The sequence below is a fragment of the Chiloscyllium plagiosum genome, chromosome 26, assembly GCF_004010195.1.
Source record: "Chiloscyllium plagiosum isolate BGI_BamShark_2017 chromosome 26, ASM401019v2, whole genome shotgun sequence".
In the NCBI taxonomy this organism is placed as follows: Eukaryota; Metazoa; Chordata; class Chondrichthyes; order Orectolobiformes; family Hemiscylliidae; genus Chiloscyllium; species Chiloscyllium plagiosum.
Window position 1 is genome coordinate 32,118,193 of NC_057735.1, and position 17,547 is coordinate 32,135,739.

The 17,547-nt window shown below is 39.1% G+C and overlaps 1 protein-coding gene across 3 annotated transcripts in view; it reads left to right on the forward strand.

The window, feature by feature from the left end:
• LOC122563228 (immunoglobulin-like and fibronectin type III domain-containing protein 1) overlaps nt 1-17,547 on the forward strand; it is an 89,691-nt gene that overhangs the window by 35,285 nt on the left and 36,859 nt on the right. For all 3 annotated transcript variants that reach the window (XM_043716828.1, XM_043716827.1, XM_043716826.1), the window contains 7 exons: nt 2,985-3,084; nt 5,177-5,218; nt 6,825-6,870; nt 8,937-9,117; nt 9,958-10,071; nt 12,960-13,128; nt 13,222-13,491. In XM_043716828.1, the coding sequence (XP_043572763.1) occupies nt 2,985-3,084; nt 5,177-5,218; nt 6,825-6,870; nt 8,937-9,117; nt 9,958-10,071; nt 12,960-13,128; nt 13,222-13,491 (922 nt within the window). The remainder of the gene's footprint in view (nt 1-2,984; nt 3,085-5,176; nt 5,219-6,824; nt 6,871-8,936; nt 9,118-9,957; nt 10,072-12,959; nt 13,129-13,221; nt 13,492-17,547) is intronic.

The following is a 17,547-nucleotide window of genomic DNA, read 5'->3' on the forward strand; positions in this document are numbered from 1 at the left end:
CAGATGACAAGCAACATGAGGTCGACTGGGACAACACTACTTTTATAGGACAAGCCAAACAGAGAACAGCCAGGGAATTCCTAGAGGCATGGCACTCATCCACAGATTCAATCAATAAGCACATCGACCTGGACCCAATATACCGACCACTGCAACGGACAGCTGGAACTGACAACCGGAAGCGGCAGATTCAAACCACTACAAATGCCGGAGGAAAGATCACAGAAGCGCTTCATAGGAGGCTCCCAAGCATTGAGGATGTCACCTAGACAGGGGACGAAACGTCTGCAACACAAATTCCCAGCTCAGCGAACAGAACCACAACAGTAGGTTTAGAGCTGATACAAAGATTAGTAGAGTTGCAGACAGTGAGGAAGATTGTCAGAGGATACATCAGGGTATAGATCAGTTGGAGGTATGAGCAGAAAAATGGCAGATGGAATTCAATCTATACAAATATGAGGTGATGCATTTTGGAAGGTCAACTACAAGTGGAAATTATATAGTGAATGGCAGAACCCTCAGATATGCAGGGGGATCTGGGTCTGCAGGTCCACAGATCACTGAAGGTGGCAACGCAGGTAGATAAGGTAGTAAAAAAGGCTTATGGCATGCTTGTCTTCATTAAAAGGGGCATTAAGTATAAGGATAGATAAGTTATACTGCAGCTTTATAGAACTTTAGTTCGGCCACACTTGGAATATTACATACTGTTCTAGTCACCACACTACCCGAAGGATGTGGATGCTTTGGAGACAATAAAGAAAAGGTTTATGAGGATGTTGCCTGGTATGGGAGATTTTAGCTATGAAGGAAGATTGGATGGCCTTGATTTGTTTTCACTGGAATGCAGGAGGTTGATTGGCGACCTGATGGACATTTATAAGATTATGAATGGCATGGATAAAGTAGCAAGTATAAAGCTTTTTCCCAGAGTGGAGGGGTCAATTACTAGGCGACAAAGGTTTAAGAGAGATGTGCGAAGCAAGTTTTTCACACAAAGGGTTGAGTCCCTGGAGCGTGTAGCCAGAGGAGGTGGTGGAAGCAGACATAATAGCAGCATTCAAGAAACACCTGCATGAATAAATGAATAGGAAGGGAATAGCGGGATAAGGATCCTGTAAGTGAAGGCAGTTTTAGTATGGAAAGCAAAATGTGTCAGCGCAGGCTTGGAAAACTGAAGGGCCTGTTCCTGTGCTGCATTGTTCTTTGTTCTTTTAGTTGGGACTGTTTCCTTTGAGAGGAGAAGGCTGAGCAGAGATTTGATAGAAGCTTTTGAAATAGAGATCTGGTTAACTTGGATAAGGAGAAATTATTCCTGCTCATAAAGGGGTCAAAAACCAAAGGGCACCATTTTAAAATATTGCATAACAAATACGTGATGAGAGAAAAAGACATTTTCACACATCTTATAATCTCTGTAAAGTTCTCCTGCTGATGATGGCATAGAACCAAATCATGTATCAGTTACAGACAAATTCACATTGACCTGCTTTTTACCAAGGTTTAACTGCTCCAACTGTGGCTTCTCAGAAAAAAAAAATGATGCTCATTCCTAAAATCTTAACGCATCCAACTGGAAACAAGTAGTTTTCTGCTTCTGCTTTATTTGGGTTGATATCTGACACCAATGTCAATGTTCTGCCATAAATCCTGTTTTGGATAAGGGCAGAAAGCACAAAATGGGAATATCATGGCTCACTGGGGCAGCAGACTGGAAATCAAGCATTAGTCTGGTGTTGTCACAAAAGTCCTTTACTCATTTTTAGTCCACAATCAAAAAGACTGACATTTTTAAAATGTTCTCCACAGGACAAGAAATTATGAATCAATTTATTTTGAGTTTTTCTGCCACTTGTAATCTGTGTTAATCAAGAGCAGAAAACATCCCCAACAACCACCACAATATTATTCTGTTTTAATTTGTTTTGTTGAATAATAGAGCAGAATTGAACTTATTGAAAATATCCTAAACACAATTGTACATGCAAAATGTTGTACGCTTTTGTTTGTGAAAAGGACTTTCAAAGTTCTTTGAAAGAAAAATGTTTCTTTATTCAAAACTATTGAACTTTACATTGAATTTAATTTTCTAACATTATTAATAAGTGATTGTTTGTATTATAGTAGACTAATCACTGTCCTGAGTTTTGTAATCCCTCATTCCTTGTCATATGCGTGAATACTAATAATGTTCATTTTCATTCAGGCACACAAAATCGTTATAACAACAACATATTTATAACTTCCATGTGAATTATAATGTGCAAAACCACAACTCAGCAGGAGTTCTTTCAGCCCCTTGCACATGCTCCACCATTCAATAGGATCACAGTTGGTCTGATGGGAAACTTAAATCCACACAATCCCTCCTTCTCTTGATTACCTTTCAACCAGATACCTGACAATACTCGATCCACTTCTTCCCTTAGTATATTCAACATCTCTGCTTCCACCACTTTTTGATGAAAAGAGTTTTAAAGACTCTCAACCCTCTGTTTTATGTGGACGTCAGCTGATTTTTAAACCCCCTAGATCTAGATTGTCCCATTTTCTCCTCATTGACCCTATCATGAATCCTGAGGATTTTACATGTTTCAATCAAGTCACTTCTTACTCTTCTAAAGCCCAGTGGATTCAAGCCTCACATAATTTCCTCATAACACAAACTGTTCATTCCAGGTATCAGTCTAGTAAGCCTTCCCTGAACTGCCTCTAATGCATTTACATCTTTCCATATATAATGTGACCAAACTGTGCACAATACTCCAATTGCAGTCTTACTAGTGCTTGTAACAATATGCAACTTAGAAGATGGTTTCTCATTTGCTCTTCCCAATGATCATCTCATCAGTTTGAACTAACTGGGTAAGAGCCATTGCTCTAATTTCTCCCAAAACCCTTTGAATAGAGAATGTGGTATATGGATAATGCTTCAGGTTTTGAGACAGAAATTTATTGATTTATATGTATTACTATTTAAGATAAAACAACTGACTATAGATGATGCTGGTTCCTATAAGTGCACTGTTTCTAATGAATATGGAGAGGCGAGATGTGCAGCCAATCTTAATATCATAGAAGGTAAGACACTAATGCACTACACTAATGCTTACATGTTACCAACTAAAGAGGAAAATTTAAATACATATTATTGTATGGGCATTACAAATCATTATGTGATATGAACTGCTGCTTATGATGAAAGTTGCTGCCACCACACTCTTTAAGAGTAGGGCACTATTGCACCTGTTTTCCCTAGGATGGCAGGAAAAATCATTTCATGGTCTAACTAGAAGCCACTGTTTTAGTTGACAAGATATAATATATTCCATATTAGCAACTAGCTACAGGTTACCTGGTAATCATTGTTGCAGACACTCTTGAGATGCCCAGATGTTAGGTCTCATTCCTTAAAGTACTTAAACTGTTCTGCCTACCTGTCCACATGACATCATCATCAGCATGAATGATGATTGTGACATGCTTCAATATTAACCATTTCAGTGAATAACATACATGAGCAATCTTTAATTCTTAAAGCTATGCCATGTTCAACAGATTCACCATCTTGTGGCAATGAACAGAAATAGCATTTCCTGAACGACGGACAAAAGTGGCACACAACAGGAAACATATTCTGGTCTGGCAGCATCTGTGGAGACAGAAACAAAGTTAACGTTGTAAGTCTAAAGTGATTCTTTCAGAAAAGAAGGGCCATATTTGACTCGAAACGTTAACTTTCTTTTTCTCTCTCTACAGATGTTGGCAGACCTGCTGAATTTCTCCAACATTTTCTATTTTGGTTTCAGATTTCCAGTATCTACAATAGTATTATTATAGGAAATATAATCCCATAGGCAATACAACTGGTTTATTGATGCATTTTAGGAAACAATCCTTCTGTCCTCACTTGCTCGGGCCTATGTATGACTCAAATCCTGCACCAAATTGGTTGACTCATAACTGTCTTTCTGAGGTGATCTACCTATAGCTAGGGATAAGCAATGGCTGCCAGCCTTGCCAGAGCTGCTGACCTCCCAGCTGTAATTTTAAACAAGATATAGGAAACCATTATCAAAGAAATTAGAGCTGGTAGGAAATAGGATAAATAACTCCAGTTGTAGAATAAACTCAAAATAACTCATAAATGGCAATTTTGGAAAATTACAGCACATGAACAGGCCCTTCAGCCCTCAGAAGTTTGCTATGGGCTACCCTACCTTACCACTATGATCTATTTTGCAAGTCAGCTTCAATCCTGTCACAACATAACTTCATAGATGCATTCTTGAAATCTAAAATTTTCCAGCAACTGTTGTAATTTCCAGGTTTGTATTAACCAATTATATCAGCTAAGGGATAATCCCTAATATGTGAATAATCTTTATTCTTGTTGCACTTCATTGGAAAAAAGATTGTCTTTTATTTATGTTGAAAGTACATAATTTAAATCTTAAAGTAAATATGGTTAAAATTCAATGTATTCTCACAACGTTTGATCACTAAGTATGACCAAAGCTATCATTTTGGATTTGTGGAAACCACAACAAGGCTTTCATTCATTTGAAACATCAAAATTCACATAAGGCAAAGAGTTAGGCCATGTAAATATTGGTAGTATTACAGATTTTATTTTGATAAGTATCTTGATATTGTTCACATGGGTCAATATTTTTAGGCTCTGGATTCATGATGTTTCTACATGTGGAGATTTATGAGGGTCCCAATGGAAATTACCTTATCCTGCTGGTCATGTTATATCCACTGTTTGCAGAAGAAATCCTTGTTTCCAACAAGGTCAATAGAAAAGTCTTGATGGATATCAAACCAGATTGCTATTTTTTTCCCTAAACTAGCATTTTACCTGAAGCAAACAACACTGATAACTTAATTTTAAATTCCCCAAATTGGTGTTTCTACTGAATATATTCAACTAAATGTTACCATTTTAATCCATGAGAAAGTAACTTACCACTAATCTTCATAATTGATTATGTTTATAATTCTCACATCAATTTCAAGGAGTGCTATTTTTGTACTGTTCATATATTCATTGAATGTATGACTGCAGAGTACAAAACTACATTTGTTTTCTTTGCTTTAACATTTCTGAATTTTAAATAATATCTTTATTTTCTCATTGTTTGATACTGATATACATTTTCTTAATTAGTTGGTTACAAGAAGAAAATGAAAAAGCCTGGAGAAATACAAGGTGAGCATATGCAAGAGAAATTCACTTCCCGACTTATCTTACTTGATTATGCATAATTCCAAATAAAACTGGCTGAAATCATTAATATAACACAACACCATTATGAGTGTGAGTGAAAGGTGAAATAGTGATAGGCCAATTAGTCTGTTACTGTTATTCGGCAAGGTTTGGATTAATTTGGTTTTGTTAAGTGATGATTGTGTCTTATTAACTTTGTTGAATATTTTGAGGAAGTAATGAGCAGGATTAATGAGGGTTGTGCAGTGAATGTGGCCTATATGGACCTTAGTAAGGCATTTGACAGGTCCCGGATAGCAGACTTGTCAGAAAAATTACAGCCCTTGAAATGCTTTGGAGGCAGGTCAGAGAAGGTTCATGAGGTTAATTCCATAGCTGAAAGACTTGTTTTATGAGGAGAGATGAGGCAGTTTAGGCCTGCACCTGGTAGAGTTGAGAAGAATCAAAGGCGATTTAATTGATGTAGATAAGGTGCTAAAGAGGATTGAAAAAGTAGATGTAAAGCAGATGTTCCCCTTCTGGAGCAATAAAGAACAAGAGATTATCAGTTCTGGCTAAGGGGTGGCAGATTCAATGATGAGGAATAATTGCTATGGAATTCACTACCTCAGGATGCCAAGACACTGGATAAATTTAAGGTGGAGATAGACAGAGTTTTAATTAATACTGGGATAATGGATTATGGGCAACAGGGAGGAAAGTGGATTTGAGGCCAGGGAACGAGATCAGCTATGATCATATTGAATGGTGGAAAAGGCTCAAGGTTGAATTGCTTACTTTTATTTCTAGTTCTTATGTTATAATACAAGGGAAAGTGGGTGCAAAACTGGCTGAGTGACAGGAATCAAGGTGTAATAGTTTTGGTTTATGGCAACAGAAAGCAGTTTGCAGTGGTCTGTGGTGGCCTAGAGGGTTCACTTTTGGGTCCCCCATTGTTCTTGGAAGATATTAATGTCTTAAACTTAAGCATGGAAGGCATAATTGGCCAGGTAATTCATTATCAAGAGGATTGCTGTCAAGTGAAGGATGATATCATTAGTTTGGTTGAATGGGTAGAAAAATAGCATATGGAATTCAATCCAGAGAAGTTCGAGGTTATGCATTTGGGGATGTTAAAGGAAATAAGAAAATACACAATAAACAGGAGAGTACTGAACAGGGTAGAGGAAGTGAAAGACATTGAATTGCCATGTCCACAGGTCCCTGAAGGTGACACGACAGCTGGATAAGGTTATAAAAGGCAAATGGCACTCTTTCATCATTGTTTGAAGTATTGAATACAAAAGCAGGAATGTCATGCTAGAACTGCACAAGTCACTAGTTAAAGAACAGCTGGAGTTTTGTGTGCAGATCTGGTTACCAAGTGCATTGTGCAGTTCATGGGAGTAGCCAGTTCTGGAATATTGCAGCTGATAATGACAGAGTTCAGAAGTGGAACTACAATTCTTTAATCGGCAAACCACATCATGCTGAGATAACAAACTTAGATTGAGGACAAAATAGCCCTATGTATATAGAGTTTAAATACCTAATAATTTAAAGACTTTTTATTAAACACATTATGTTCTTTGGATTCTATTCTCTGCAGGTAAAAATACAGACCCTACAGACTTTCGGAAGATGTTGAAAAAACGGTAAGATATTTAAGGATAAAATGTAGCAATTAATGAATAAAATATTGTATTCTGAAATAAAATGCTTAAAAGGAAGGAAAAGGAAGACTTGCATTTTAATATCACATTCATGATTACCCAATGTCAAAAAGTATCTTGTAACTAATACATTACTTTTAAAGTGCTACTACGCTTGCAATTAAACACAGCGGTGTATTTGCTCAGAGCAAACTCTCACTGTCAGTAGTGCAATAATGAATGGGTAACCAATTATCTGTGGTGTTGATTTTGAGATATATATATTGGCCCAAACACTGAGAATAACTCTCCTGTGCGTTTTGAAAATAATGTCGTGGGATCTTTTTATGCCAATTTGACAGGGCAGATAAGCCTTAATGCATGTTATGCTGCATGATGAAATGGTGCCACTAGTTGGAATTTACAGTGAGAGCAACTAAGGGGGAAAAGAAAGAAACTATAATTGAACAAAGCTCTCAGCATGTGCTGGAAAAACAGTAGGTGATGTGAATTGCGGTTAACATAATTATTCTCAAACGACTATTTCCAGCATAATACCCTAATCTGCTCCTGTTACCCTCCACATCCCTTCCATTGTACTTTTCCATTGCAAGTGCATGAAATGTAATACTTTCCTGTTGCCTCTTCTCTTCATACCAAACCCAAACATCCCTTCCAAACAAAACAAGGATTTATTTGTACATTTTTCAATTTAACATCCTGTAAGTTATACTGCCCATGATTTGGATTTTTTGGGTGTCACTCAATAGGTTGTTTATTGCCTATCCTTAGTGTCCAGAGGGCAATGAAGAGGCAGCTACACGTTGCTACGGGTGCGGAGTCACATGTATTGGGTAAAGATGGCAGATTTCATTTTCTAAAGAACATTAATAAACGAGATGGTTCTACAACTGGCAAAGGTCATCCGTAGGCTAGCTTTTAATTCCAAATTTTATTGAATTTAAAACTCACCATCTGCTATGGTGGAATTTGAGTGTATTCCCCAGAACCCAATTTTTTGTCCATGGTGTAATAAATTAGTATTGACCAGGTAGAGGTCAGAAAAATGTCAGGACTCAACTGATAATTATTGTCAATGAAAATGCCAACCTTCTGTCAACATTTTTGTAGGAGATTGCACAGTGCTGTACAATAATTGATTCTTTGTTGATCTGGGAACTCAACCAGGGAGGTGTAGAAATGTCTGCAGGTGTAGTGTGCGTCAGTAGATTCTGTGGCTATGACTTATTGTCTGCAGCTCAAAGAAATGCACAATGTATTATATGTAGTTAGCTCTTTCCGTGGAAGATTTTAGCATATCTATAAATCGGGTTTTGCGTATACTATTTACAGCAAATAGGTTTTGTTTCCTGGATTCCTTTGCAACTAGGAACATGAATTCTATACACACATGCACATTGCATACCTTGTATCTGCAGTTACAGGTATGCAAGTATCAATGCATGAGCACCCCGGATCCAATCCAGCCAATGCAGATTGTTCTGCTGGTCCTTTTCCCCGACCAAAGGAGCCTGAGAGTATAGAAGATCAGAATGCTCATTCTCTTTTATTTTCATCGACCTAATGAGAGGTTAATAATATGTAAGGCCATCTGAATGTATAACTTGTAACTTTTTTCTGGAAAGTAAAGAAGCTCTGCCTGACTTAAGGCCACGTGATAAAAGCTGGTAGAAAAATACTTGGTGCAGTGGTCACTTTCAATGGCACAAAAATCTTTTACCCTGAAGATACCAAATAGGAGTGTGTGTGTGTGTGTGTGTCATCAGATCCTTTGATCCAACTCAAACATTATACAAAATATTGACAATTTTTGATGGAAAGTCAAGGCCCAGCTCTTTGCGAATTAAAGCACACTGTCAGAGACCTCAACAATTTCATCATGTTCAGCACAATATTGTGAACCGAAGGGCCTATTCCTGTACTATACTGTTCTAAGTTCTGTGTTAAAATGTTGCCTGATTTATTTAACACAGCATATGTGCCTTACAGTGTCATATATAAAAAATAAATTTATTACACTTTACATATTACATTGACACGTTGTGCAGTGCTCCACCGCCTGTAAAAAAAGAACAGAAAGTTCCAGATGAAAAAGTCTGGGAAATTCTCATGCACGCTGACAAGAAAGATTATGAAAGGATTTGCATGGAGTATGGCCTCACTGACTTCCGTGGCATGTTAACAAAACTGAAGCAAATGAAAAAGGACAGAGAGGAAAAGCAAGCACAGGTAATCTCTCTTTCAGCTGGTGGCTATTCCTACAAATTAGTTTTTAAAAAATCTCTCCTTGAAATGTTTCCCTGATATTATCTCACCTTTCTGGTGAAACAGAGCTTATCTCAGTTATGTAATAAATATGTGGCTAATCATATTGTTGTACTTTGGAGCTGAATATTTAATTTAGGATAAAATGGAAGATTGAATCTTCTGAATTCTCCTGATGACAAGACTAGATGCTTTGTGAATAAAAGCAAAAGGGTGAGAGGGAAGCAGAGAGAGAGATGTTCACCTCTATAAAACATGACAAAGCAATTGATATGAAGAATATTGTTTTTTATAAATTGTTACATTTTAATCAATATTGTCAATTTAAATACAAAATTAAGTTACTGGTCTAGAAGATAGCTAACTAAAGTATACAGGGCTCATGCAATTCATGTTGCACTGGTGTAAATTTGAGGGGAAAAATGTCCATAGCAAGCCATTGTAGCACTGAGTCACAAGCTTTCCTAAAATCATTAATCATCATAGACAGGATCAGTATGCAATAATTTGAGAGATAAAGAGAGCAAATGGATGAAGACAGGAAGTTTCTACTGCTTTGTATACACAAAACAGAGGGGAGGTCATACTCAGGCTGAAGGACAGATTATAAAGATCTAAACATGATTGGGAGATTTGCCTAACTTTGGTTAAAATGGGGTGTCTCCTAATCCACACTATGAAAGTTAAGATATTTTCCAGTCTTTCGAGTGCAGAGTCTTTCAATTAACAACTTTAGTGGATAGATGTGTTACTGATTAGCATATCCTCTAACTTATTTCCTTAACCTCCTCTTTGTATTTCTAGTACGTGAAAGAAATTAGCAATCTGAAACATGTTGAAACAAAGTCAGATGGATCAGCTAGCTTTGGATTTGATATGGAACTCAAAAGTCCAGAGTTAAATATTTATTTATACAAGGTGAATATTTCTTTTGACTGAATGAACTTACAGCATGAATATACTGTTTATCAGAGATTGACCAGAACATTTGTTTTCCTGTTATTTGTAATGCATATCATTTTGCACCTAGATGTTAATTAATTATATATTATGTAATCAAATGCTTCAATAATTTGGTGACCAATCCTTTTGTGACCGTACAGTTACGGGGCTGTTTTTATTCATTCATGAGATGTGGGGGTTGCCAGCTAGCCAGCACTTATTGCCTGTCCCGGGTTGCCCTTGAGAAGGTGGTGAGCTGCCTTCTTGAACCCCTGCAGTTCACCTGCTGTAAATTCACTCACAATGCCACACGGGAGGGAATACCAGGATTTTGACCCAGCAACAGTGAAGGAAGTATGACATATTTCTGAATCAGGATGGTAGCTTGGAGAGGAACTTGAAGGTGATGGTGTTTCTATATACCTGCTGCCCTTATCTTTCTAGATGGAAGTAGTCATGGGTTTGGATCTTTGATGAATTTCTGCAGTGCATCTTGTAAACAGTGTACACTATTGCTATTGAGCTTCTTTGGTGGAGGGAGTGGATGTTTATGGATGTGATGCCAAGTGGGCTGTTTTGTCCTGGATGGTGTTATGCTTCTTGACTGTTCTTGGAGCTGCACTCATCCAGGTCAGTGGTGAATATTTTATCACAGTCCTGACTTGTGCCTTGAAGATGATGGACAGGCTTTGGGGAGTTAGAAGTGAGTTACTCGCCACAGTATTCCTTGTCTCTGACTTGCTCTTGTGGTCATTGTGATAATTTAGTGAATCACGTTAAGTTTCTGGTCAATGGTAACCCCCAGGATGTTGATAGTGGCAGAACCAATGACAATAATGCCATTGAATGTCAAAGAGCAGTGGGTAGGTAATCTCTTATTGTTAGTGGTCACTGCCCGGTATTTGTGTGGCCCAAATGTTACTTGCCACTTGTCAGCCCAAGCCTGGAAATTATCCCGATATTATTGTGTTTGAACTTGGACTGATCTGAGGAATCATGAATCATGCTGAACATTGTGCAGTCATCATTGAACATTCCCACTCTCACATTACAATAGAAGGAAGGAAGCATCTGAAGATAGCTGGGCATACGACACTACCCTGAGGAACTCCTGCAGAGATGCCCTGGAGCTAAGGTGTGGCATCCAACAAGAATGGCCAACTTCCTATCTGTCAGATACAACTCCAACCACCAGAAACATTATCCCCAGACTCCCACTGATTCCAGTTTTGCTCGGGATCTTTGATGCCACACTGGGCATGTTGATGTCAAGGGCTGTCACTCTCACCTCACCTCTAGAATTCAGCTCTTTTGTCCATGTTTGAACCCAGGCTATAATGAGGTCAGGAGCTGAGTGGCCCTGATGGAACCCAAACTGAGCATTGCTGAGCAGGTGCTGCTTAAAAGCACTATTGATGACACCTTTAATCATTTTATTGATCATAAAGAGTAAACTGATGGGATGGTAATTGGCCAGGATTTGTCTTTTGTTTTGCATACAGGACATACCTGGGCAATTTTCTACATTGTCAGAAAGATGCCAGTGTTGTAACTACATAGGAAGAGCTTGGCTAGGGGGCCGCAGGTTCTGGGGCACAATTCTTCAAACTATTGCCAGAATGTTGTCAAGGTCCTTAACCTTTACAGTATCCAGTATCTCCAACTGTTTCTTAATATCAAACAGTGAATCAAATCGAATGAAGACCGGTATCTATAATGCTGGGAACCATTGGAGAAGGCTGAGATAGATTATATACTCAGAACTTCTGGCTGAAGATTATTGTGAATGCTACAGCCTTATCTTTTGCTTTGATGCATTGTGCTCTTTCATTGTGGAGTTGTTTAACTGTCCAGTACTGTTCTCCTGGAGGTGGCACAACTGCAGTGCTTAGATCTCATCTGTTGGTTTTGGGCTCACTTAGCTTTATCATTTGCTGATTATGCTGATTGGCACACAAGTGTCTCTGAACCAGCCACTTCAGAACCAATTCAATGCTGGATTTTAGCTACTTTTGGGTTGGGCAGTTGAGCCACAGGCAGGTTAGGGACAAGATAGTCGATGGATCAAAGGTTTTTTTGGAATATAGGAGTGGAATAACACACAATGGCAAAAACTAGTCTGCCGCCACATCACATTAGCCAAATAGTCCAAATTTTTAAAATTAAGATTCGATTAGATTCCCTGCAGAGTGGAAACTGACCATTTGGCCCAACAAGTCCACACCAACCCTTTGAAAAGTAATTCACCCAGACTCATTTCCCTCTGATAATGCACCTAACATTGTGGGCAACTTAGCATAGCCAATTCCCCTGACCTGCACATCATTGGATTGTAGGAAGAAACCAACACAGACACTGAGAGAATGTGCAAATTCCACACAGACAATCACTCAAGGCAGGAATTGAACCCAGGTCCCTGGCACTATGAGGCAGCAGTGCTAACCACTGATTTACATCATGTTCTACAAATGATTAATTTTTGTACAACTCAATGTTTCAAAAAACAAATTTGAAGCACTGTATCTGATGTCATATAATATGTGGCATTTTTCATTACTTGCTTTTTTCCTTGCTTTAATTCTTTGTGTCCCTTTCCAAATACCAAATGCAGTTAAAATGGGCCTGATTTTGTATTTTTGCAATGTAATAGACATTTTCAATTCTAGTGTATTAGGTGCCTGGCAATTCTTTGATTTTTTTTTTGTTTCTGTCTCTGGGCTGGCCAATACAATGTTTGGACAATAGTTTCATTTACATAAGGTTAGAATGCACAGCACAAATACTTAATGAAAACAAATTTAGAAACAGAAAAACAGTACTTGTGCATTGATTTAGCAATAAACCTTTTGTGGTGCTCATTAAAGGATGGAAAACTTATCCCACATTCATTGGACAAGGATCAAAAACATCACCTCAAGCATGTTGGCAAAAGATATACCTTCTGCATTAAAGATCTCCATCTTAATGATGTTGGATTGTACAGAGTAAATGTTGAAGATACAGAGGTTTTTGCAACAGTAGTGGATATCAGTCGTAAGTGTCATTATTTTAAATTAAGCAATTATTTTATTCCAATGAAGTACCTTTGTTATGATTAATTGCATTGCATTTTTTTTATTATTATAGTTATCCCGGTGGACTTCATACACAAATTACAAGACGTCAAATGCAAGGAAGGAGAAGATGCAATTTTTGAGTGCACTATTTCATTACCTCTTCCAGCAGAATGGTCATACAAGAAGATACCACTGGAAAACAGTGATAAATATGAAATTAAGGTCTCTCCTGATGGTTTGACACAAAGCTTGATCATAAAAAACATACATCATGTAGACAAAGGAGTGTATATCATTTCAGCTGGAGCTGGATATTCAAGTGCATACCTCAGTGTAGGAAGTAAGTCTAACAGGATTGTATTTATTAACAATGTGCTCAATTCTGGGGGTTCAGGACCACAGTTAAAATACACAGTTGAACCTTTGAATTTTCAGATTGGTTCTTAACAAACTTAATAACAAGCTATGGTTTAGATATGATTCATTAGTTCATCAGATAAATCAAGGGAATGATCTTGGACAATTGGAGATAATTCACTGATAACAGGTGATGACTGGCTATTTGGCGCAGAGTGCATAAGTCTCAGTAAGGTTGTAAAGGTAGCATCATGCTCTCTAGCTGAAGTGTTAGGAAATTCTTCATTGGTCGCCTTGCTTCTCTTATGGTTCATCTTTTATCTCGAGGATGCAGCTGTCTGTTGAGTCGCACCCATTGAATGTGGACTGCTGCTTATCTCTGAGCACTTGTTGATATTTCCTAGTTTTGAGCTGGCAATCTATGCGATGTCAATTACTTGTGTTAGTCCTTTTAGTATGGGACAACCATTCATGATGTCAGAATAAACTGTTGTCCCCTGGCCCACCTTCATGTGAAGGTTATTTTTCTTACTGAGAACAAAACGTTCATTTTTTTAAAACACTGCATTATTAATACGGTGCATAGGGAGCTAGATAATTCCTTGTCAACTTAGGGAAAATGGCAGCCTCAGGGGTCTTTATTGTCACCATCTTTTTTGTCTCTTTATTAGAAATTGTTTACGTTTAGGCAAAGAAGGTAATTGCTATAGTAACCACTACATGAGATCTCATGCAACGTGTTACATACTGGAAAAAAAAGCTTTAAATGGACCCCATTAGCTATGAATTCTAAATTTAGATGTATTTAAAATTTTGCTGATAAGAACCTAAATGAACTTTTCTCTTTAGAAACAGTTCACCAAAGTATAAAAGTATCAAGATTATGGAGGGAGGTAAAAAGCAAAATATACAAAACTCTGTCAGTCAGATGACTTCTGCAGGGTCTGTGTGTGGTTCCTCCTCAGGCTGGTTCCATCCTGGCTCCACCCTGTCTCTTTTTGAGGAAGACGGCCTGGATCCTTGTGCCCATCTTACCATCATTGCTCCTGAGGACGAATGGCGATAGCGATAAATGCCCCTTTCCACCCAGACCACAAGGTGCTGGACTTGGATCTCCATGACAACCAACCTCCTGCTTATGCAGGCAGCCACATGGATAGCATGCTTAGACAGAAGGATCCCCATAGTATAGCTGCAGTTCTACAGCTTCTGAGCAATGAAGGCCATTGTGTCCATTATTCCTGTCTGCCACTTCTTTCCTCCCTGCAAATGTGAATAATGTTCTGATTGCTTACACCACAGGGTTTTCTCCTGCCTGGGGCTGAGCAGGTGCCCTTGATCTACACTAGTCTTCTAAGTGCTAGCATGCTGCAGGTTCTTTGTTCTGCTAGTTTTGGAGCTCTTGCAATGAGGTGCTCACCAGGCTGAACTTTCTCAGCCAAATGTTTCCAATGAGGTGCCAGTATCTGAGCTGTTAGGGTGTAGGAGGCAGCCTTGCCAATGATTTCTCTGAGGCCCCAGTACTCTGGTCTTCTCAGGTTGAGGACATGGTGTCTGATGGAGCCAATTCTCCACCAGGATCCTGAACTTGCTGTTGGCACCTTCACGAGACAAAGGAGAGAGTGTGTCACAGACAATGGTTAAAAATAGTGTACAGTGAATACCACTGACAGTGGGGTTACTGTGAGTGTCAGAGTGAAATGAAGAGTGGGAGGTGGATATCTTAAACCCAGATATAGTCCCAGTCCCCTTCTACAAGTAACAGGATTCTCCACTCATAGGCAATGAGGGGTCTGATATCGGCCACTCCTCCAACCATCCAGATTCTTTCTGCCCTACTGTAGGCCTCATTCTTCTAAGAATGGATAATTGGGAAAGATTGGGAGAGCTGAAAATGGGTGGCATGGCTGCTGCTGCAGGTGGGGAGGTGTCCAGGCTGAGCGAGGAGGCAGTGCAGAGGCCATACAGGGTTAGTCGTATGGGATATTGGGGTGATTGGTGAGAGCAAGTGCAGGCAATATTGTGCATGTCAGAACATGAGCCTTGGTTGGAGGTGTGTGTAGTCACAGAGTTGGAATGAGTGTCAGGTGGCAGAGCAAAGAGTGTAGCACCTGCCCTGGGGATTTAGAGAAGGTCACTGACCCTCTTCCAGCTGGCTGTCCCTCTGCATTATGAAGGCTGCACCAACCCAGGAGAATGTGAGGACTGCAGATGCTGGAGATCAGAGTCGAGAGTGTGGTTCTGGAAAAACACAGCAGGTCAGGCAGTATCCAAGGAGCAGGAGAATCAATGTTTCGGGCATAAGCCCTTCATCATGAATCCTGATGAAGAGCTTTTGCCTGAAACATGGATTCTTCTGCTTCTTAGGTGCTGCCTGACCTGCTCTGCCATGACCCAGGATACAACCTCAGACCAGGTCGCAATGGGCTGATATTATGGCCTCCTCAGCAAATCCTCAAAGAGGACTTACCTCCTCACCACCCTAACCATCAGTTTCTCCAGCCCCCTGCTGGAGAATCGCAATGCTGTCTTCCATTTCTCTGACATTTATACACTGTATCTAAAACTAAACAAGCCAGCTTTGGAATGAGTGCTTTTCAATATGGACATTCCTGATAAAGAGCTTATGCTCAAAACATCATCTCTTCTGCTCCTTGGACACTGCCCTGACTGCCTGTGCTTTTCCAGTGCCACACATTTTGAGTCTGATTTTCAATATGGTTAAGGGAGTGTGAATTCTGGTCTTTCTGACATGCACTGAGTGGCAGGTTGTTTCAAGAGTGGCGCACAGTGACATAGAGATCGAATCCAATGAATGGAATGCCACTGGGGCAAGGTAGGGAATTAATAAGATGAGATTGATAAGATGCAGTGAGAAAGGTCATGGCTCTTGTGGCGAAAAACTCTTCAAAAAGCTAGGTGTAACTTGTCGACAAAAAAGAACATAAGATTCATCCCTCCAGTCCATATGCAAGCAGACCTAGACAACATTCAAGCATGGGCTGAAAATACACAATAAATAGACTGTTTGCAACATACAAGAGCCAAAAAGACACCAACAGCTTCAAACATAAGTGAATCTAACAATCTTCCTCGATATTCAAAGGCATTACCATCACAGATTAAACTACAATCAGCATCCTGGGGGGTGGCTTGCGATTGACCAAAAACTAGACAATCATTTAAATACTGTGTCCACAATATCAGTCAGAAGCTGGGAACTCACCTACTGTCTCCCCAATCCTGTCCTTTATACACAGGGCATTAGTCAGGAGTGTGATGGAGTACTCTCTACTTGCCTGGATAAGTGTTTCTCTAGCAACACTTGCTCAACACCATCTTGGGCAAAGCTGCCTGCTTGATTGGTCTCTTTACTTGAGAAAGGATGTCTTTGCATTGGAGACAATTAAGAGAACATTCACTGGATTAATTCAAGAGATGAAAAGCTTGAGCTATGGACAAATCACTGAACAAATTTAAAGAAGAGATAACCATTTTTTAAAATTCATAAAGTGTCGAAGGGTTTTGGAGTATGTGCAGAAAATGGAGTTGAGGCTGGAATGAGATCCGCCATGATTGTATTGAATGGCGGAGCGGGCTGGAGGGGTTGAATTGCCTACTCCTGCTCCGAGTTCATATGCTTTTAATTGGACACTGAATCAAAAGCCTGGAACTCATTTCCCAACAGCATTGTGGGTGTATCCACACCAGATGGGCTAAAGTAGTTCAAAAAGGCAGATCACCGATGTCGTCTTGAGAACAATTTGTGAGGGCAGAAAATCCTGGTCCAGCCAGTAATGCTCACATCTCATTAAATAATTTTAAAAAGAAATCTCTCATTCCTTTAAAATCCATTGAACTTAAGTGCATTCTATCAATCATCTCTCATCTAAGCCATTGATATAGATAGTAAATAGCTGAGGCCCAAACATTAACCTAGTAGGCCCCACTGATTATAACTTTCTAAGCTGAAAATAAGTGATCAATTCCTTTAACTGGTTTTCCATTTATTAACCAAACTTCTCTCCAAGATAATGGA